General features: G+C 41.5%; 1 protein-coding gene across 10 annotated transcripts in view; it reads right to left on the reverse strand.

Moving 5' to 3' along the window:
* Positions 1-1,022: 1,022 nt before the first annotated feature.
* Positions 1,023-23,530, reverse strand: part of AKAP13 (A-kinase anchoring protein 13) — a 234,008-nt gene continuing 211,500 nt past the window's right edge. For 9 of the 10 annotated variants that reach the window (XM_088136399.1, XM_088136396.1, XM_088136402.1 and 6 more), the window contains 16 exons: positions 22,539-22,685; positions 21,607-21,857; positions 20,741-20,866; positions 19,545-19,662; positions 18,125-18,373; positions 17,469-17,545; positions 14,959-15,140; positions 13,860-13,942; positions 13,506-13,685; positions 11,662-11,823; positions 11,299-11,369; positions 10,325-10,369; positions 8,938-8,988; positions 7,463-7,912; positions 6,489-6,810; positions 1,023-5,064 (listed from right to left, as the gene is read on the reverse strand). In XM_088136399.1, coding sequence (XP_087992525.1) covers positions 5,015-5,064; positions 6,489-6,810; positions 7,463-7,912; positions 8,938-8,988; positions 10,325-10,369; positions 11,299-11,369; positions 11,662-11,823; positions 13,506-13,685; positions 13,860-13,942; positions 14,959-15,140; positions 17,469-17,545; positions 18,125-18,373; positions 19,545-19,662; positions 20,741-20,866; positions 21,607-21,857; positions 22,539-22,685 — 2,564 coding nt within the window. In that variant the 3' untranslated portion in view covers positions 1,023-5,014. The remainder of the gene's footprint in view (positions 5,065-6,488; positions 6,811-7,462; positions 7,913-8,937; positions 8,989-10,324; positions 10,370-11,298; positions 11,370-11,661; positions 11,824-13,505; positions 13,686-13,859; positions 13,943-14,958; positions 15,141-17,468; positions 17,546-18,124; positions 18,374-19,544; positions 19,663-20,740; positions 20,867-21,606; positions 21,858-22,538; positions 22,686-23,530) is intronic. The other variant, XM_088136397.1, reaches the window with a different exon arrangement.

A 23,530-nucleotide genomic window follows, 5' to 3' on the forward strand; every position in this document is an offset into this window, starting at 1 on the left:
GCAGTGAAACAGACTGTCTGGAGCTCTGGTGGACTCTCCTGGCTGGAAGTTTTCAAGCAGTGAGCAGAGACTTGGAAAGGATGACCTTCCAATTCCCTCATTCTATGATGGGCACCAGGTTGGGAAAGACGGCCAATCAACAGTGAAAGGAAGATGCTGTGACACAGATAGATTACATTACCTGTATGCACTAAGGAAGGAAAATGCCTCACCTCTTCCTTATTCAATGCTAGAGCTATGGGGAGAAATAGAAACATTCTGAGGGGAAAAATCAACTGCATTTTTATAACTTTGTCCTGAAAAAACTGGAAAATTGGGGAAAAATAGATAAAATATTTCCTCAATATTTTCTGTTAAATGTTCCATGAAATGGTTAAGAAAAGTGTTCACATGATGCAGTTTGTACTCCCCAGCAGCTTTTACTCCCCACAAAGTTATGGGACAGGAAAAAACATATTACATAAAACAATCTACTGTCATTATAAAATTCTCGAGGATTAGCTTGTACAGTGTAACTCTCAGAGCCAAGGACAGGCAAACATTTCTTTCTCCAGAGTAGAGTGACTTTTTTTTTCAAGTTCTTTTTTATAGATTTGCCTCATTTTCTTGACTGGATCTAGAGGTCGTCCCTGCTCTTTATTAGACCTTTAAAACACTGAGAATGGAATAAACAATGGAAATAGTATCCATTTATTTATATCTGCTGGGAGGGAAAGCTAAAACAACTGTCTACATTTCATTATTCCCCAAAGGTACTGACCCCCATTTACCCCAACCCCAGAAAACTCTCTTTTCCCCATTAATTCAAACGTTCTGGGAAAAAATTACATCTCTATTCAGCGCAACACAAAAACATATTTGCCATCCACCCTGTAGCCATACAGGCCTTCCTTCCTCTGTTCTTCTGCTTTGTGTGCAAAATGAAGCAACTTATTCTCTTTTTCATCCAACAGTTTCAATCTGAAAGGATGGGTGAGAAAACAACAGACACAGACCTAGAGAGGCCAGCAGGCAAAAATTCATCCGACTTAAAATCAAAATTTATTTAAAGGGGTGGGGAAATTTGACTTTACAAGAGTTTTCATAGCAAGAAAGGTAGATAAATAAAAGAGATTATGAAAATCTGTTTTTTTTTCCTTTTTTGCAAATTATAGGGTGGGGAATTAAAAATTTACAATCAGTAAGCCTAACTTAATTTTTTACATAATTACAAATGAATATATAACATTTTTTTCTTTTTGACTCTCTCCATTGATGTACATTTTTATTTTTTAAAGTTTTTTTTTTCCTTTCAAAGATATATTTCAATCGGAAACACGCAACTGGTACCTTTGCACAAGCCTATGGGAAGAAGTGGGGAGGAACCCAAGTGAGAGATATTCATTGTCATATAATTTGTGAGGCTAGTGCACACAGTCTTTGCCAAAAAGAACTTATCACAATAATCAACCACAATCCAGCTGAACAGGAAAATAACTAGATTTAAAGAACTTGTAATACCCACAGATTTCCTTGAAATACATAAATCCATCTCTATCTGTAATCATGTTATACATGGCCTCTCTGTGAAGAGAAGGAAGAATGGCAGCAGAGATTTTGGCTAAGAAGTTTCCTACCAACTGGTATCTCTTTTTGCTCCCTGTCTTGCATCTTTCTGCACTCATGCTATGAGTTGCAGACATGAATAATACAGGATTAAACTATATTAAACTCTTTTTAAAACTTAAGATATACAGTAATGCTATTGCAGAAAGAAGGAGACTTGCCAGCTCAAAAGCACTTGGTGCAGGAGAGATGGTACATGGTGATTATGATGGAGACAACCATTTTGGAGAAAAAGGAAAGTGGTATTTCAAAACCTGCCATTCCTATTTAGCACCAGTGAAAGTGGAATAAACATACACACCATGTGAACCAACTCCAGTTTCAACCCATCTTCAGTTTTCTGCAAAAAGCTTGCCCCAGTCTTATCATCTTAAGTTTGCTTTGGCCAAGAAATGCTGAATGTCAGATCGTTTCCTAACAGTGGTTGATAGCATTTAATGCTGGTTTTATTCAAATAGCACATCAGTAATCAATTATATATTTACACAAGAAATAGAAGCAACAACAAAAAGAAGCACAGACACACACAAACACACACACACACACACAGACGCTCTTTAGGCTTCATAAGCCCAGCTTAAAAATAAAGTAAAACAGACAATCCAAGTAAACGTTTCTCATTTTAAAAATCCAGACTTCTTTCAAACAAACAGAAAGATTTTTTTTTTCCAACGCAAGCCCAGCTTGCAAACTGAGAACAAACTTCACATAACAATTGTGGCAATAAAAATAAAAATAAGAAATAAAATTCTCTAGCTGCCTCTGGCTTTGTTTTTCGGACAGCGTGAATTTGTTTTAGAGGGCATGAGATACAGCCAGGTCCTCAGAGATCCTCCACCTCTGTAAAGACAGGCTCATTAAAGAGCTGTTTTTGTGCTGGTCCTGCAAATTAGATTGTGTGAAAATGGCTCCTGAGGTGCTCTGAAGAGAGAATACAAAGGTGGAACAATAGTGCAAAACCTTTGAAGGAGTGGGGTAGACAAAAATGGTTTTTCAAGCTTTGAAGGTAAACACATTGTGTGCCATTTGCTCAGCCTACTGGAATAATCAATGGGATGACAGTGAGAGGTGAGAGAGGGTTGTGACGACTTGCAAAACAAGGATGTTCTTTCGTACTCATCCCGTATCGCCAAAATGCTTATTGGTCCTTCCAATCTCTCCTTTCTCACCATGCCAGATTTCTTGCTCCCACTGCAATGAGGAATAGGGTTTGACACTGACACCAATATGAGGGGAGAAGGGAGGGAGATTAAATTTGGATCCTGGGGCTGGATATAGTTCCCTATAAACTATGATGGGCCAGATGACCCTAGAACAGTGATTTTCAACCTTGGCAGCTTGAGGATGCGTGGACTTCAACACCTAGAATTCCCCAACCAGCCATGTTGGCTGGGGAATTCTGGGAGTTGAAGTCCACACATCGTCAAGTTGCCAAGGTTGAGAAACACTGCCCTAGAGGGTTAGGCTTGGAGGAAAAAAAGGCCTGACAACTACTTCCTCACTTGCATCTACTGTTTGCATGCAAGAGCAAGGGAAAAGCTCAACCTACCCTCGCTCACCTCTCCCTGGAGCAAAGCATATCCACGCTTCTCTAAACAGAATTGAGTGGAGAGCAGGCCTAGGAGGCAGGCGTTCCCCTCTCTTGCCATAGGAGATTAGGAGACAATGTCATCCATTTGCAGGTGGAAAACAGAAGCAAACCGCTTTCCTAATTCCATGCAAAGGGGACCAAATTCAGACGACTTATTTTCTGAAACTGAATGATCACTATCCACACACATACAAAGCAAATATACCCTTTCGTGTTGACCGCAGATGAAGGCCTTATTGCACTTGGGTAAATCAGGACGACGACGTATTAAAGAAGCGATTGGAAGGAGTATGTATATAGGAAATCGTTTTGGGGTGTCTGTACATTTACATACATTTTTCACCTCCTGGCAATTCCACCTCAGAAATGATGGGGGGTTCTCACACAAAACGGTGATAGCATCGAGATCGGGACTCTACAATTTTTAAAGCAACAAATCTATCCTATTTGGAAAGTTATGTTAAGGGATGTGGTGGATTGTTTAGTCCATGTAAAGGAAAGGAAATTCTACCTAACCAACATAGTTGTACTTCTCTACCACAGCTCTTTCACCCAAATGACAGCCACCCACTTCCTCAACATAGTTCCTAGCAAGAAGATACAACGAAATTGGGAGAAAATGGGAAGCTTGGGAAGAGAAGCCAAGGAAGCAGGAGCAGAGAATTTGACCTGTGTTTGTATATTCTTCAGACTCTTTGAGGGCAAAACCCACTCAATAGTAGCCTCATCCCAGTGGAAACAATGTGTTTCTTCATGAGAAGGAAGAGAAATCCCATGGCAGGGAATCAGGATGTACCTTGCAGTGCAGTGGGAATTAAGAGTGCTTGTGATTTAAGCTTTCCCTCTGTAGCTCTTCTGAGATGACTTCTAGAGCATACCTTCTGATTTCCCGCAATGGCCCTTTTCACCTCTCCAACCTAGGACCCCGCATTGCTTCCAATCCATTTTGTATTTTTCTGCCTTTTGGCAACATGCCAGCCAAGGGCTTCCCCCATTCCCCCAATGTGCCTGCACAGGAATCTTGCCTTAGGGGCCCTTCCACCTACAAAATGATCCCTGTGGTCGGTGCAGAATGCCAACTTCGTAGCAGGTGGCAAAAATTCACGGACCCAGCCCAAACTAAGAGATACTGTATAACAGTGACCCAATCCCTGAACAGTTTTACTCAGGTATCTACCAACCCCTTTAGGATACAACTGAGGTTCCCTAGCTTTTCTGTACAGACATAGAGCATATCCAAAGGATATGGAGCCACATTTATTTGTGTGTGTATATGTATATATTTACGTAAGTATGTATAGAAGTGTGTATACATTATATCTATATTGACCAGTGTAGAAACACTGCTTAAAGAGTCCCATCTTTTTTCTGTAGAGGGTTTTTGACTTCGGGTGGTGGTTCCCTAAGAGAAGGTTAGCTACTGTATGTTGCCCTTGTTCATAAGTTCCCTGTTTTTCAAGATGAAAAGGAAAGAAGGGAATGTCTGCCTGGGCAAGTCACTAACTAGCATTGCACAGAGAAACAGTGCTGTTCAGAGCACATTCAACCCAAACTGAGCCTGCCCAGTCTGGCTGCATCCACAGTTCTTCCATGTGGTTTTTCCTCCTCCTATTGCCCTTCTGGACATATTTTCAGATGTAACATATTCAAGAAGATCCAGCAGTGGGAATGGACAGTGGATTGTAGGTGTGAAAGGTGGGTTTTCACTGGAAGAAAGCCCAGCACAGTTCAATGTCTAGGATGAAGAATTGTTCGATTCCTTGGCCCCTCACTGCAGGGCAGATCTGGAGATGGCCTGGCTGGAGACAAGAAATGGGATCAGCAAAAGATCTCCTCGCTTTCTGGTGCTGCTTCTGGAGAGTGAGCATCTAGGGAAAAAAGAAATCAAAACAGTGTTAACACACAACAGAGAGAGACTGCTATTTTTCCTGGCTTCCTTATCCAACACTGTAAAGTTTAGCAACTAACTGCATCCTACCAGAAGCCCAGCCAGAGCGTAAGAGTTCCATGTGTCTGTGGCTTGGGAACAAAGGTGCAGAGCTTAGCATCTTGTAGATAAAGACCAGGCAGATTGATAAATAGAGGACATGGAATAAAACCTTAATTATCTATCTACATGCCACTGCCCTTGTCATGGTAGGCTGTGAAGTGATGAAGAGCCTGTACAGCTGAAATAATACTTCCAAGATATCATCCTATGCAAATCCCTCGCAGCTGTCCATCCAAGGTCAAGCAGTTAAATGTTTTTGCATAAGTATTTACTTATTTATTATACTACAAATTTGTCACCGCCCAGCTCACTGCAGTGCCATAATCAGTAGTCCTTCCTTCTGTCCTTCTTTTCGATAGCAGGGAAAATGCAAATTCATGAGCAAAAGGTACACCTAAACATATCAGCGCTCCATATTAGAACTAAAGATCCTTTTCCCTTTTAAATTGCTGCCTCTATTAGCCCACCGGCATCAGCACTCAAAGAATAAATTCAAAGGGAAAGCAAACATGGAATGCTGTCATCTCTACTACGGTAAAATTTTATTCCTTCCAACTTGCAAGTTCAATATAATAACTGTAGTTCAGAGAAGGGTAAAAACCTTTATTTGCCTGGACTATTTTGAGTAGGAGTTAGGCTAATCTTCCTCTATCTGGTATCGTCATATCCTGAACATCCATTCCACTTTTCCCAAATTCCACGTATTAATCCTGGAATTGGAATATGCTCAATTGCAGATAATCTACTTATTTACATATTTCCCACCTCTTTTTTTTAATGTTGCATCTGTATGAATTGATGCCTGCCCCTGCCCCAAAAGACTTTGATTTCACTGGAATCACAAGACATAAAACTTGCTGGCCTTAGAGTGCACTTCTGTGCATAAACAGAACAATCCACAAAGACAGCAAGTTCCAGTTGTATATGCCATCACAGCAAAATGGCCTTTTTGAGGTGTTTTTATCCATGTGGGAGCCCCGTCTCAAATATTTCTTCACTGCAACAAAGCTAAGTACCATCTAATTGATGGGGGACTTGAACCTTTATCTCCCCAGTCCTAGTCCAACCACTTCAGCTTCACAACTATACTGTCCCTCTTGATGCTGAGGGAGGCACCAAGCTTATTCTTTCCAGGCCTCCCTACTGATCTTGCCTGCTGTCTCTACTGATCTGTAGCCAAGACTCAGATCTGGACCACCAGCAAGCAATTTGGTAGAAGGAGATCTGCCATACAGCTTTCCATCCTTGGTTCTCCACTTCAGAGAAGAACCTTTAGGAATATCAAGCCGGCCCTCTGCTTACCAGATGGCTGTGAACGATGCCCTTTGCTCTTCTTCTTCTTCTCCTTCTTCTCCTTTGGCTTGGCTAAGCCAAAGAGGCGGTTGGGCATCTGCCCGTGTCCCTCGGCTGGCTTGTTGGTTTGGCCTGATGTTGTAGTGCCAATCAAATGAAAGGAGGTCTTCTCTTTATGTGTCCTTGAGAGACTGTTCCTTTTGGGTGATGCAGAAAGTTCTGTATCCAAGTGCCCCTGTTTGGGCAGTGAAGAACACAATTGCCTAGAAGACAAGTCCTCTGTTGGAAGAAGGGAAGGGGTTCTACTCATTTTGGTATGTTGGTTGGGATGCTGGAAGACACAAGACAAAACAAGCAATAGGTAAGGTAGCGGACTGTTTATGTTTGTATTTATTACTTTTTTAAATTTCTCCAACAACCTCAGTTCCCTGGGCACTGTAAAGCATGTTAAAAATGCAATGTAAAATAAATAAAAATAAAACAATAAAAGCAGCAGTAAGCAATAGCAACAATAGATAAAACACTACAAGCAAGCCAAACCAATGCTGAATAAATCTAAACCAGTTTCCTAACATACTAGGAAAATAAAGTGGTTGTATCAGAGTGCCACCATTGAAAAGACCCTATCTCTTGCAGATGTGCACTTTATCTTAGCAGTAATGGTTCTGGCACTATCAGTACCATATACATGAGCACACCACAACATGGATAAGACCAGGTTAGACAAAAATTGTGCTTCCAGAATCAAATACAGGTGGCCTCGGAATTCATATCTGGGACTGTGCATTGCACAAGAAAACCAATGCAGTTGTAGAAGAAAAGCATTACTAATCTTTTGAAGAAGACACCCTGATAGGTTTCTACAGAAGTGTCCATAGAACATCATTTGAAAACCACTGATCTAGAACCTCTGCATCTTCAAATGCTCCACCAGCCTCCTTCCTTTGATGCCAGAAAATTTACAGGTACAAAGGAGCAATTACCAATCTGAGGTTGGACTCCATCTGTGGCTGGGATATTTGCTCCATTTCCCTCTTCAACTGCTCCTTTTCTTTCTCCAGTTGCTTCTGGGCTGTCCGGAGATGTTCCAGATCGAGCTGGTAGGTTGCTTTCTTCTGCTGCAGCTCCTCCCGCTCCTTCTCCAGGCTGTGATGCCCTTTCTGGATCTGCTCTTCCCTCTGGGCCAGCTGAGCTTCCCGCTCAGTTAGCTCTTTCTCTCGGGCCTCCCAATCCTTCTCTTTCTTCCTCCTTTCCTCCTGGTGCAAGGCCTGTTGCTTCTGCAGGTTGGCAAGCTCTTGCCGCTGTTTTTCCAGGCTGCGTTGCTTTTCCTGCTCAATCAAGGAGTTGGGCCGGAATGAACTGCGGCTCAAAGTCCTCTCTGTTAGCAGCAACTTCTGGTCTTCAATGTAGGTGTCTTGTTGTACAACAACAGCCTGTACAAAAAAGGGGAGAAGGCTTTCTACTAGGCAGAGCAATTTGCTTCAAAGGTCCTATGTACACTCCCTTGCAGCACAAAATCGAAATTCCTGCTGAGAACCTATGAGAGTCAATCACCATAAGGCAGGGGTTGGCCTTAGAGGGTATCTGCAGATTGCCCAATTAAATAAAAAGAAAAAAAAAGAAACATCTTGCCAAACTCAGATGTACTGCAGACCATTTCAAACCACCCAAACTAATGGGACTGTTTCAGGATGACAGTTTCCTCCACTTGGGGCCTATGTCTTTGACTACTCACCCTGTGGGAGGCTGCATGAAATACAAGAAGGTGTCTCAGCTATCTTTCTTCCTTACAAAATTAAGACCTTCCTCCCTCTGCAGAAGCTCCTGTATTTCACTGACCCTGCCCAGAATAAGGGCTCTTCCCATGACTTCGTCAGGGCCCTTATGCTTGGGAGTATTGTTAAACAAGGCCTGCAGAATTCCTGAGGGGTCCTGAGGTCAGTGATAACTGACCACTGCTTGTCTGGGCTGTTAATTTTAAGTTTCCTATACCATGATGAGATTGGTAAGTCCTCTAAAGACCTTTTGTCTAACCTGGGCTAAAAAGGGCTGATGCATCCAGATATGTGAACCATAAATAAGCATCTCATTCTTTCCATTCCTTTAGACTGGAGGCTAAGGACTACCCTTAGCCTTTGAGTAGCATGGGAGGGACCCCATTCCACAAACAGCATATGTTTAATTCAAGTTCAATTAATTACAGTTAATCTGACTTCTCCCCTTGTCTTTCATGAGTTTCTTGTCTGGCTTATCCAAAATTACAATTTGGCAAAACTTTCTCAGAGCTCAAAGGTTCTGGAGGACATATCCAGCCCTGAAGCTTCTGGTTGGAGGCTCCTGCTTTAGATGTTGTATCTCCTGCTGCTAAGTGTCTTATTTTGCTGAAGTATTAGACTAGATAGGCTTTCATTTATCAGATAAGCAGAGAGGTGTTCCCCGTCTCTTTCCCAGCACTTACCTGCAATAAGCTCAGCAAGCTGTGAAGCTGAGTTAAACTCTGGAGGACCTGCTACAGAAGAAAAAGAGAAACAGAGAGAAAGACACTGTCAACAGCTAATTAATGTATTTGGTCTACTGGACTCCTGCCTTTTTAGGAACTCAGAAACAAGAACTTGGCCAACAGCAGGCAGATGAGCTGTGCTGATGGAACACAAGTCCCTGAGGATTCTCCACCTTCATTCCCACGTGACACTGACTACCTGAGAATAGCCACCCACCCACAAATATCCCCAGAGAACAAAATTCTGTGTACCTCACACTCAGGAAAACGTACCCTGAAAATTATACACCAGGAAAAGTGCAACTTTGCAATCTGCTGCTGCAAATCTACACCTCTTACTTTGCATAACTTGGTCTTTCAAGGCACAACATTGATTTTAGGTTTACTTACGGCATTTGGAAAAGCACAAAGTTACATAAAAACATAATATTTCAAAGTAAGTTTGTTTTATCTAATCTAGTTCTTTTGTGACTATATACACTTTAACAGTTCAGAATTCACTAATATGACTTGTAGCCGTTTCATAACACTTACCTATTGCTTTGAATGTATACAGGTTAATACTATAATGTGTCACGGACCTTTTCATTTAGAGGCTTATTTTACATTATGTTATTTTAATTATATCTAGATCTATTATGTATATATTATTTTTTGTACCTTTCCATATATATGTAACCTATTTCATATTACTGAGTTTGATTACATACTGATCTTTGACTGCAATAAAGATTTTCACTCACGATATTATTTTAGGATTTTTTTTATTCTATATCTGTAGTTATGAGCACATAATAAATAAAACTACTACCACCACTAATAAAACGAAGTGATTTTTCATCAGCCACTGAGAAATACCACTTTCCACCGGCCTTGCAAGATTGCACTGAACTTTCAGGGACAATTCCCATGTATCTTCACAAATTCAAAGACTGGGAATTTCATAAATCTTCAGAAGTTCACTTGTGTATCCAATTCAATGTGGCATGGGTTTTCTCTTCTCCCACCCAATGACAGCAAGGACAACCTGCACGTTCTCCAACTGTCCCCTAACTGGTGCTCTCTAGATGGGAGTACAACATCCATTATGCTGGGTCTGTGGTCCAACCAACCGGAGGATACCCAGATGGAGAAGGCTTAACCCAAAGCCTGTGAAGATGTGGCAGATGCATTAATCAAAGCCACCCTAATAATTAACAGAGCAAGAAAACAACCAGATCCCAGATCGGAAAATAAAAAAATTTAGAGGAGGAGGTATTTCACTGAGCACGAGAAGGGGCTGATCTCATGTTCTAGATGCTTTGTAAACAAAAGAAAAAGGCCATCTTTGAACAGAAACACTTACCTCATTGTTTCTTTTCAGTACAAACATCAAGTTAGCTGTTCCTCCCTAAGAAGAGACCATACATACTCTTAATGAGAAAGACACTAAGGACAGAGAGCCAGGATCCAAATAAATCATATACAACAACCCGTTTTTGAAAGCTTGGGCTTCACCTCCCAGCGTTCTTGACCATTTTCTGAGGATACTCAATCAATTTATATTTATGGTCATAGACCAAAATTCTGTATAAAACACCAAACAACAAAACATATAATAACCAAAATATAAAAGAGAGAAATGTGTAGCTAATTGCCTTCTAATATGAAAATAATCTACCAGAACTTAAGTTTTCTTACAGCAATCGTGATTTAACTGTATTTTGTTACCTTTTTTGAGGTTTCTAAGGTTTTATCAGTTAACAGGAAAAATGTACTCTCTTTCATAGAACAGCTGGAGTGATTTACAAGGAAGGGTGATACTAATTAAGGGTGTCATGAATGGTTCAATAGACAGCTCAGCAGAACGTGTGGTGTTGGTTCAATGGCATCCTCTGTGCGGGGACAGATTCAGTGCAAGAAGGACCACACTGTTCAGGTCACTGCTCTTGCCATTGCCTTCAGGCTCTTGCCTCTCACCCCCAACTTCGCAATCAAACATACAGATGCAGTGCAATGCATTCTGCAAAATGTAAAGCAGCATTGGTAAGCTCTGATTTGCAGGAACGAATGCTGCTAGGTGGGAAGGCAATGCGTTATTGGGAAGGATTGCCAAATCACTGGTAGATGTGGAAAGGCAGGTGATCACTGTAACCAAACACGGTGGGCGGATAAGTCCCAGGAACTGTTGGGTGTGGGTTTCCCAGCACAACAGATGCTATTTTACATGGCTGCATCTTTTTCCAAGGGTGTATACGTTCCCTACTAGCTGAAACTCTACAAGATGGAAGATGCTGGAGGCTGAATATGGAAAGCTGTTGACAATCTGTTGTTCCATACCTTCTTCAACACACTGTCAGACTCTGTCCTCCGAAGATCCTGTACTTCTTCTCCTTCATCCTTCTCCCCACCTAAAGAGAAAAAAAAATATCAGATTTCTTGTATAAGCAAGAGACTGGGGATGGGGGACCCATATCATACTAAACCATAAACCATAGTTTGTACACAATGGCTGGGTGCAGACATCATGCTAAGCCAAAATAAATAAAACCTACGATGTTCAAAGTGTGAATCTTGGGAGTGACTGTAATTATGGTAGAAGCAGAGCTGTGAGGAAGCCCTCTTTCCCTCTTCAGGAATCTTAAGTTATTGCAAACTAAAAGGGCAAAGCTAGAGCCTGGGGTGGAGGTAGAAAAGACTCACCTTTATACACATTCATCTGGTGGCTGTCAAACCCTCCAAAGGTCTCTGCCCTCCTGGGGAGAGAGATGGGCCCCACGCCCTCCTGCTCTGAGACCAGACTGCTCATCTGCTGCCCAAGAGCACTTCCGAGGCTCCGGCTCACCAAACCTTGCAATTGCTCAACTGAAAGAAGAAACAGCACCATCAGAAGACCATCCATGTTAATGTGCTGCAACTTGCTTGCTTGCTTGCTTGCTTGCTTGCTTGCTTGCTTGCTTGCTTGCTTGTTTATTTATTTATTTATTTATTTATTTATTTATTTATTTAAAAGGAATTATATAACTGCTCCTATTGTAACAACAACCCTGAGCGGTGCACAAAACAGGAAAACAAACTAACTCCCGCAAACAATCAGAATCATGACTGGTGTGGGTCTTCCGGGCTGTGTGGCCGTGTTCTGGAAGTTTTGTTTCCTAACGTTTCACCAGCATCTGTGACCGGCATCTTCAGAGGGCAGGAGCACAGACAGGAGCAGTTCTCTCTGTGCCCAGGATGATGTGACTCTTTTGTGGGTATTTATAGAGATCTGAGGGGGGGGGATTGGGGGTGTGTGGTGGGGGGCTAGGGGGTGTGTGGGGGTGTGTGGGGTTTGGGTTAATGAGTGGCTGCTTGTTTTGGTGTCAGCATCTGTGTGTATCTTCCTGGGGATTAGGCAGGGTTTTTTTTTTCTCAATAGAACTCAATAGAAGTTTTGGTGTCAGAAAACAAGCAGCCACTCAGTAACCCAACACCCCCCCACACACACCCCCAATCCCCCCTCCCCCCCCCGATCTCTATAAATACCCACAAAAGGGTCACATCACCCTGGGCACAGAGGGAACTGCTCCTGTCTGTGCTCCTGCACTCTGAAGATGCTGGTCACAGTTGCTGGCGAAACGTTAGGAAACAAAACTTCCAGAACACGGCCACACAGCCCGGAAGACCCACACCAGCCATCGTATGCCGGCCGTGAAAGCCTTCGACAATCAGAAACATCTTTATTACAGTCACAGACTAGAACCAAACAATCAGAATAAAAGTCAATCAAAACTCTATAAAATTCTATAAAAACTCATTGCACCCCAGGGCAACATTCTCCTATACATCCAGATACCATCTTACTGGGCTCCAGCCTCATCTTACCCCAACATTAGCATTTAAATGTTAAGAAGGTAAGCTATAAAGAAAACAATGAACACTATGGAGACTTGCAGCACTTTAAAGCAGAACACATCTGGATTTTGGGTGGTGTGCTAGAGTGCTGCACTGCAAAAGCAGGCGGCTGGTTGGATTGGTCCCTATCCAAAACAGCTCATGTTATAAAGTTTGATGAACAGGGTACAGGGACATCAGAGGAAGGGAGAGAATCTATGGAAACAAAGTTGTAAGGTCTTATACTTAGTTTCAACAAGAGGTTGGGCTTCAAAAGTTAGCAAAAAGAGTGGAAAAGAGTGGAAAAATAAAACAGGAAGAAGAGAGGCATTGCTTTAGCATTAAAGTAGTTTCAGCAATAAAGCAGGTCAAGGAGGAATGCACCCTAATCGGAAGCAAGGGATTGGACAAATCTATTAGCCCCTTTTAATATAACTCGGAAGGAAGGAAGGAAGGAAGGAAGGAAGGAAGGAAGGAAGGAAGGAAGGAAGGAAGGAAGGAAGGAAGGAAGGAAGGAAGGAAGGAAGGAAGGAAGGAAGTTCCCTGAATGATTATCTGTTTCGAACTGTATTCTCAGCCTGTTGCAGTTTACTTCCTTGAAATGCAGTGAATATTCAAAGTTTGGACTCTTTTAGAAAAGCAAGTGACAAATGGTGGGTCAGAGACCAGCTTACCTTCACTGATCACATTCTTCATTATGCTTTCTCCTTTTGGTGCCTCATCTGTGTTGGCCCGGAACAGCATCCTGGCCCCCAAACCTTCCTCATGCCCACTACAATCTGTCATATCTCTGAAAATCTTCTCTTTTTCTTCTAAGAGGGCTATGATCTGCTGGTCTTTTTGGTGGAGCTGTTCTGTGGGATGGAAAAGAAGAAACGTCAGCTAAAGAGCTCTTACAAGAGATGGAATGTTACTTAAAGTTGGTGGGGCTTACAATCTCTGAGGCTGAAACTCCATCTTGTGTTGAAACAGAGAATTGCTGGAATCAGGAGACTAAAATTCAAAACACGTCATCATTTTGTTTTTACCTTTCAGTTCCCTGGCCTTTGTGTCCAGCACCCGCTTCTCCTCTTCTGACTCGCTAGGGATACCTTCATCTTCCTCTTTGTCCCTACAGTAGAGTCAAGCAGATTGAAAATGTATGCTGGAAAAGTGTTCATTCACACGTCATTTATGCTGAACTCTCTCTCCCCCTCTACTTCAGCACAGTTCCATTTCCTTCTTTGGAATGACTACCTACTATATATGTCTGTTTAGTTCTTTATAACAATATTCAAGATGTAGAACTCTTGAGACAGTTGGAAATTTCACAGTAGCTTTCCCATCCTAAGTATTATTCATGTTGCAAACTGATAAATGGATATCAAACATAGGAAGCTACCTTACATAATTGGGCTACCTCATAGGGGTTTGTCTATGGTTTGGCAACAGGGTTTCAAATCCTAGAGCTTTTATGCAGAAAGCCATGATTACCAGATCTTGCTGCAAAAATCCAGATGAACAATAGATGGAGGTAAAGAAACAGAAAACTCTACTTCTACCATTTAGTGGTCATCTAGGTTTTTCTAGCTTAGATGTCTGCAAAACAGCCTTACCAGATCAAAGATCTTCCATGCTAGGTGGAAAAGATGGGACACGTAGACATTCAAGAGCATCAGAGAAAGATTGCTCTATTCTATCTTTCCCCAAACCTCCATTTACAGTGGTACCTCGGGATACGAACTTAATCCGTTCCGTGACTCTGGGTGTATCCCGAGTTGGTCGTAACCCAATGCAAATTTCCCCATAGGGTTCAATGTAAATCCGGTTAATCTGTCCGCCCTCCGAATTTGGTCGCACCCCGAAGCAAATTTTCCCATAAGGTTCAATGTAATTACCGTTAATCCGTTCTGGCGTCCGCGGACCACGTGTCAGGGGCGGAAAAATGGCCACGGACCACGTGTCAGGGCGGAAAAATGACCGTACCCTGAGGCGGAGTTTGCACATCGAGGTAAATTTTTGCGGCCGGAGCTGGTTGTAACCCGAAAAGTTCGTTAGTAGAGGCATTCGTATCCCGAGGTACCACTGTATATGGAAGCAACCCCGAACAATATCTCACATTCCATCAACAATTATTTAACTCCTTACATAGTGTTGATAGTGTCCTGGATGATTTGAATCCAGCTGTTACGCTCCTCCTTAGAGCTGGCATGGACTTCCACCATCTCAGGGTCTTTTCCTCCCATGCTAATTAGGAACAAGCCCTTCTCCTCATGGGCCACTTCTCGGACAATCAGCTTCTTCAGTGAGATTACGGTGGATTTTTGATCCTTTTTTTGAGTAGGGGAAGAGAAGCATATGCGTTAGGTTGATTGGTGCAACCGGAAGCTCCAAACATACAACCAAACCCACAACATGGTCACCCCTATGCCACAATGATGCTGGAACAATAGTAAAGGCACATCTAAACTGGATCCCTAATTCAACTTGTCTCATCAGTGATATCAGCGGAAACCTGAGACGAGATCTTTTACAGCCTGTTGCTCCCACTGCAACAGGATAAAAACCCAAGCAGACAAAGGGACCATTTGATGTGTTTGTCCCCTTCCTTACTATTTTAACTGATATCTTGGTATATACCTTCTTTATGTAAACCTTTCAGTAATAATCTTCCCTTGGCAGCTACACTAAAGACTGAATCACTCCTGAAACAGCTTTGTAACTTCCCACTAAGTAGGAGACAAGGAGCTTATCTACCTTTCAAATGGTCTGCTAAATTTGTTGGTCTCTCCACAGCTTGATCTTTACATACAAAAGCCCTTCTGTCAGAGTAGATTTGTTTAGACAGCTCTATTCCTCTGTTAGTTGCCAGTTGTAAATGTATATACAAGGCATACATTTATATTGGGAAAATAAAATTCTTTGTGACTTAAGGTAATGTCTTTCAAAAAATAAAGGAAAAGAGGCTTGAGAAGAAAGAAGAAGGGCAAAAACATTACTGAATCATTTTCTTCTTCTACTACTGCCACTATACATATTTGCTTATTGTATTTTTAGTTCACTTTTCTCCTAAGGAGCTTAAGATGATGCACAAATATGTCATATTAGTCTTACAAAAACCCTGGAAAATGTTAGGCTCAGAAGTAGGAAATGTGAGGTTCAGGTCTTCTCAGTCTAACACTTCTGGGAAGACTTTATGCAATGCCATTTTGCATACTCGCTCACCTAGGCACTTTATAGGCACTTCCATTAACACTAGCACTTTTATACCTATTCGGTTTAGAGAGCCATGTTACAAAATTCTGAAATGTTGAAACATAGCAGGATAACTACGTTCTGGTTTGCTTATTGACTTAGAGAGGATTTGAGTCCAAACAGACGTAAAACCTGCATCATACAAAATAGATGTGGATTTTTTTTTTTTAATCAAAGGTCTGTTGACATTTGCATTTTATGGTGCTCTGCTGTTTTAACAGTTTATTTATTGTCTCCGTATAATTATTGGCATGACTCTGAATAATTAAAGCAATAAAGCCAAGTCATTAAAAGTTCTAAGAAAATTCTACTTTGGACATGGTAATTTATTTTTCTATATATTGGCTAGGTTTACACAAAATGTTTAGCTAAGTCAAAGATACAGCAGTTGCATGCAAGCAACAGACTAAGTTTGGTTAGTGTTACTTGGGTGTGTGTGTATGTTTGTATTCACGTATTATGTAAGCTGTCATGCGTTCTTTTTTAATTGGTACCCAATTGGATTGACCTAGACTCAAGAGAGACACAAAAGAACTAGACCCTGGACAGGTGGTTCCTTTATATCTCCCCATAAGAGCTGGGGAGATGTTTTATTTTGTAAAAACAAACATATAAAAGTGATATATGAATGCTTCCTATATTCTGTTCTATTGCTATCTCTCTACTATTACTATGATAATTACTATTAATTATCATAGTAATTACTATGATACAAATTACTATGCTATTATTATCCACTTACTATTACTATGTCAATGTTTATACTATACTCGGTACTATTACTATACTCTATTATCTATTACTCTATTTCCTATTACAATTACCTGTATACTATGCTCTGTACTATTAGTGGTATGTATCAACATTTCTTTCTTAAGCCTGTTCTGCCTTAAGTCCCCCCTCCCTGAGATTTCTTCTTTTTCTGTTAATGGCCAACATATAGAGCTCTTGAATCTGTTTTACATTGTACTTTGTCTTGCTGGGCCTCTATACTTCTCTTCCTCTCTTTTGGACCATCCCTTTCTTCTGTACAAAAAACACCTTCTTTCATTTGGCTGGTGTACTGTTTGTTGGTGGCTGCAGAGCTCCAAAACACACATCTCCTCCATTCTCCTCTCACACCTGTGCCAAGGCTGCAGCTTTATTGGGAACTATGCCACGCTGATGCCAGGGAGAAGGCCCAAATAAGAAGGAAAAAAGGCAGCACAAGTGCCTACGATTTTGTTCAAGCAGCCTGCTCTTCCACACAGGCCTAACCTACTTGCCCGTTTTTATGGATAGATACATTGGCCAAATCCAGAAAACAGACTGATTCAGTAACCACATGAAATGTGTTGTGCAGATGCAGCCAAAGTGTACACCAATCTTTTTTAAAATGGAAAAAAAAGTGTAGAATTCCTTACCAGGGATGCAAATACATATTTTTGATCCTTTTCCTGGAGGAATATTAGAACATCTGAGAGAAGAACAGCCAGGACCTCTGACAAGGGAAGGAACATCAAGACATCAGGTTGTAAAACCAGCCAACCAAACCCTGACATATCTGCATTTATCAGTATTGCTGACAACATCTCATATTTCATTTCCTGAAAATTGTACCCAGTCGTAGGTGAAATTTCATAGAAGCCACCTGCTTGGTGCCTACCAATTTTCCTGTTTAGCTTTTGATCCCATTAATTTTCAGCTCTTGGTTCAGACCAAAGAGGAGTTTGTCTGAGAGAAATTCAGGAGGCTCCTGCAAAACTTTTTCCCCCCCAGCCCTCCAGGCAAAATGCAGTTGAACTACTTTCCCCCAGCGTGCAAAGTGTACCACTTTACTCCCTCCACCCCCGCAACTAAGATTTTATTTGAGATAGACGATTTCTCAGAAGCCGTGTCATTTGTATGTGGCAAGAAGAATTTGCAGCCAGTTTTTACAGCCTAGAAAGCAACCCTGTTTAGATGCTGCACCGAGCAGATAGGGAGCGGACTTCATAGTGCTTAGTGTGTCCTTTCCAATGAATCGGGGCAAAAAAGCAGTGCTGAGTCACTGTGGGATCGCACTAAAAGCTCCTCTTACCTTTCAATCTCCCAGCCACGTTTTTGAGAGAAACAGGCCCATCCCGGACAAACTTCCTGCGCCTCAGATCTTCTCTGGCAAACATCTGCCCACTCTTCATTCTCATGATTGACTTGTTGTCCGTCCGGGTGTAGATCTCGTTAAGGCGCATCTTCTTCTCATAGTTGCTAACTTTGCTATCGACTGCAGTTATGACTTCCTTTACCAGGTTTAACGAAAGCACCAAGTCTTGATGTTCAGTATCGTTTTCTTAAACAGAAGAAAACTTCATTTATGATCTTCTTTCCCTCAGATATTTAACTTCTTCAAGCTCAGCCCTGTTTTTTATCCTGTCTTTCCCTGACCAACAACTTATCCACACAGTAGCTAACTTCTAGATCACTTCCCACAGAAACATTTGCTTAGAACAGAGGGATCCAGGCCATCTAACTGACCAGCAATGTTTGCACCACCAAAATTCATTAACAAACCGATGAACAAACAGCAGCACAGTTCTGCACTCTGATTTTCTGAATTTCCAAGGTTGATGGCTGCTTACGTGGGCTGAATTTCATGCCCAACTAGCTTAATGCAGTTTTAAAAGTAAGCACATCGATTTCCACAGAAGCCCAAATTCTTTGTGTGTGCCATAATCCTTCTGGTGACATCATTACACCACTGTCTTTGGACACCAAATTATTTATATACACCCACTAAAGTGCTTGACTACAAAAAGTTACCTTTCCTGATTTAAAATACTGATGGCCAGCTGTCATTCTTGTATCCAGTAGTTGTATCTAAGCAAACATCTGTCATAGGAGGAATTAGAAAGGGGTCTAGTGAAAGACCACAAGAATATTTGGTTTGTTTTGCATGTGACCCTGAGCGCATCTGGCTCTTTGCCTACAGTAGGATAGACCTCTCTTTCTTTTGCACTTTGCATGCATGGATGTGTAGGAAAGAGACAGAAAGGATGGAATGTCACCAAAAGAGCAAACACTGCAATTCTTCCATTTGTGAACTCCAACCAAACTGTATCTCCCCAGTTGATTCATCCCATGGATCACTGGCTTTTCACAGGAAAAGGGTTTGCACCCCATTATGCATTTACTTAGTCTTTCAAACCTACAACTGAACAGGAAAACAAAACTAAAATATTTTAAAAGCACTTTCATTTTAGAAAGTCAACACTGTAAAGGACAGTTTCAGTGCTCAGAAGCTGAGCATAAAATCTAAGACGACAATCCCCGAGCAAGCAAACGTAAAGGAATACCCAAACACTTAAAACATGGTCTGTAAAATCATGATGAGCCGGATCAAATTAATGCCACTGTTCTGGGCATTCCAGATTAGAAAAAAGGTCAGTGTTTTCCAAGATGTTGGCCTTTTAATTCTAGAAAGGGAAGGCAATTAGAGGAGAAAATGTTACCGAAACACCTACCTTTGGTATATTGTAGTATTCTCTGTAGCAACACAGGGTATTTGGTAATTCTCTGTGTTACTAACAAGATGCATTCAGGAATGCCCAAGCGCCTCACCACGGAGCAACTCATTTTTTTCTAAAGAAAGGAGAACAAACTGAAATACCTAATAGGGAGTAGTATCTTATGTATTAGTCAGCTGACTACAGACCTGAAAATAGAATCCCACAGTCACCATCTGTGGCTTTGTACTGTGAATATGTCTGAGGAACACTGCAGGTCTAAGGTTCTCCAGAGAATATTTAGTAATTTCAGATACACAAGTGTGGGTCCTCCAGATGTTGTTAACTTCCATCATCCTTCACTGTTGGCAAAACAGTGGCTGGGGCTGATGGAAATTGTAGGCTAACAGCATCTAGAAGACTACATTGCCCATCGCTGATGCCAACAGAGAAATCACCAGATGGAGCAGAATTTTAGTTCAATAAAACCAGGTCAACTGTATGTGTATAACATGCAAAGCCTGGAAAATGTTAATCTTAGTTAGATTTTGTGACTTAGCACATTGTGTGAATTTAACCCACTTGATTAGTATTTTGGCCAATGTACTGCATGAACGCAGAAAAGGGTTTAATTCTGAACCCAGGTTAAGCATACTGTATTGTGCGAATGCTGCTAGGTTCTCCCATCTTTCTAAAACATCAATTTCCTATTCCTGCATCTTTTCCTCAGAGCCTTTTTCAAACAGAAAAACAGATATACCCAAATGAAACCAGAATTTTGGGAGAAGAATACATTTGTTAAATAACCTTTTGGTATCAGTGGCGTATTGTGTCCATAGTTTTCCTGAGGGGTAGGCAAAATGTTTCAAAATCAAAACACTCTGACCTCAAAACCCTGTATTTCCTGTTCCAAACTGGCTGTCCAAACCATCCCAGATGTGTTTCAGCCTCAAATAATCCAATTCCACGTTCAATAACTATTTTGAGTACAAAACATTTCTCGGATGATTACGACCACCTATTCCAAGCTCAAACATACAGTTTCAAATGCCCTCAGTCTCCTTTGTTACGACTGTATGGCTAACTGTGATGCAGTCTTGGTGAGGACACAGAAAATCCATAACCACCTTCAGTTGGCATGTTTCTAACTCATTCCTATCTTTCTATGGACACATCCACAACCCTCGCAAAACATTATGCCCCTGCCAGCTTACTTTGATGAACGCCTGAAATCTTTTCTCCTTGGAATGAAGGTCTTTGAAGTAATTCACTGCCTCATTGTGATGCCCACAGAACTTCCCGTACGTCTTCTTCATTCGCTCTGCGTTTTCCCCAGAAAACTGCAAGATGCAAGAGATCAATCAAAAACCTTCAATGGGGGGAGGAAAACCAAGCTAGCTCACTTGAGACAACACAACCAGCTACTGGGAGAGGTGAGGCAGTGGACATCTGGGGAAAGAGGTTTTTAAGTGGGATATCTCTGCAAATGCAGAGGTTTGGATATTTCATAGATGGGTTGTTTAAATTCTTCTTGAGGGCTTAACTGAACCAAATAGGCTATAAAGTTATGTGGAATGATTTCGCTGAATCTGTATTGCTCCTCTAATCAAAGGAAACCATGCTTCTGTGCGGCATCAATTCCACCTTCCACTTCTGATTTTGTTTTCGTTTGTGTCATTAAAACTATCCAAGGGGATAATGAAAAAAGATAAACGTGTCTTCAATAGTGGTCACTCTGTGGAAATATCCATGCAGTTTTCTTGGCAAAAATACAGAAGTAGGTTGCTATCAATAAAATAGGTCAGACAGTCCTCCCTTGAGATTGAATGGAAGCCAGGGAATCTGTTGTAGAGATGACTCAAGAAGATCTTCTTCCAAGCCTTTTGGCCATTTCATCATTAACATAAGCACAAAAACACCACACTTCACCCATGAGAATTTCCCCAAAATTCTCTTCTCCTTAGAAAGCATTTCCAAAGCAAATCTTCTGTCATCAAATAGATGAAAGTGAAAAAGGAGTGGCAGAGAAGAATGAAAATGAAATCTGGAACTGGTGGCCTGGTGGCTTTTCACAACTTACTTGGTTCACTAGGATGTCCCCTATCCTCTTGATGACAAAGTTCTTCTCGCTTCTGTCAGCTAGAGATTCCTTTTTTCTCTCCAGAATTCGCTGGAAGAACTGGCTGTGGATGTTTAACAGGTTGTCCAAGCAAGGAAAGATTTTCTCCACCATCTGCTGCTCATATTGCAGCTCCTGTACCATGCCTCTGCTGTAGACATCACTCATGATCTTCAAGGTCCGGACATGGTGCATCTCTGTCTGCATCAGTTCTGGAAAGAAGGAGCATGGAGGGGAGAATCAGAAATATGCATGAGGCTCTGCCAATGCATGGAAAAACATTCTTACAGCTTTTCTTGGTTTGATTTAGAGGTCAATAAAGCTTTTATAGCTGGAAACGATTCACAAAGTGCTTGAATGCCTATTTGACTGTATCTACCTCATCAGAAAACTTCAGAAGCAATTCACTGGCAATATGAACCCAAAAGAATGCAAAATAAGAACACATATGTCACACCATAGAATAAAACAGCAGAGAACAGAATAGAGAGTAGAAAAGTTGGTGTGTAAGATGCTCAAGAGTTATTTTAAGAAAGAATAATTGGGGGCAATGCCATCAAGTATCTCAGAACCCATTCATGTAAGTAAGAACTGCATTGTAAGGACTTTTGTCATTTCTATGCCTAGTGGCCTGTTCTCAAAACTAGGAAAGAGGAGAGCCAACACATTACACGGTCTGTTGAGTAAGCTACAGGGACTTAGTTCATGAATAACATTAGGCCATTAACCATGCATTGAAAACCACAATGGCTGGCTTCAAACACACATATATCCCAAATCAAGCAAACCACACTATGGTATCGCTAAAAATGCAAATATGACAAAACCACATGATTTGCCTCTGTATTGCAGAATTTAAACCAGGAGATCTCTGTTTCTTCCCTGGCACTCACCATAAATGACGTCTTGCCGCTTCACAATGTCTTTCTTCTGCTGTTTGAGAAATTTGCTGTCCACCACCTGACTCCAAGACTGAGCTTCCAGCTGTTTCAAGTCTGTTTCAAAATCTCCCATGAGCTGACCTTCATTCATGTCTGCCCCTGGGAAGAGGGAGAGATGATATGATTTCTGCACCTAGGTTTGCCTCCTGTATATGAGACTTTAGTATCAGCTGGTGACCCTGCACTTTGGTCTCTGGTGAGTCCTTTGATGATGATCCAAAGGCAAGAGCCTTGGGTGCCTCCTGGTCCCAGAATCTATCTATTCCACAAATATCTCAGAATACTAGTTTGGAGATTATTTTGATTTCCTTTAGGCCTTGCATGTAACACTTCTTGGGTTTAGAAACAAGCCAAAATAGGACTGTTCACAGGGATCTTCACTCTAGTAATGTGCTCAGAGGAGTAACCAGTGGAGTTTAGCTGCTGAGCTCAACAGAGAAAGGGAATTCTGTTTTACAGGCAACATGCAGCTGTTGATTAAAAACTCTGCAAAATATGACTTTGCACCTTGGACAAGAGTTCTCTGTCCTTTCCCTGAAGTCTGCTGCTTGTGTGAGAGAGAAAATAGGGTGTCTGAAAGAAAAAGGGGTGTTTGACAGACACCAACTTTGGACTCTGGCTCCTGACTTGCTTCAGTCCTGCTTACCACTACCTTGACTATAAAGGAATGAAGTTATCGATTGAAAAAAGGTTTCCCCCTTCTGCACTCAGAAATGTCACTCCCTTTGGGGCAATAATTTACGGAGAAGAGAGTCAAGCTGCATAGAATGCAAACTTTCTCCTGCTTTCAGTGAATGTAAAAAAGATTGCTTGCACTGAGTTGGGATCTTGTGAGAATGCTACTTAGTTTGCTATGGCTACAAACATCATGAAGTTATCACACTGTTTGGGCTGCATCCACCATAAGCATAGGAATCTCCTTTCATACACCCAAAAGAATTGGC

The sequence above is a fragment of the Python bivittatus genome, unplaced genomic scaffold, assembly GCF_059951505.1.
Source record: "Python bivittatus isolate LINGU-HERP-01145 unplaced genomic scaffold, Pbiv_v1 ctg000140_np1212, whole genome shotgun sequence".
NCBI lineage: Eukaryota > Metazoa > Chordata > Lepidosauria > Squamata > Pythonidae > Python > Python bivittatus.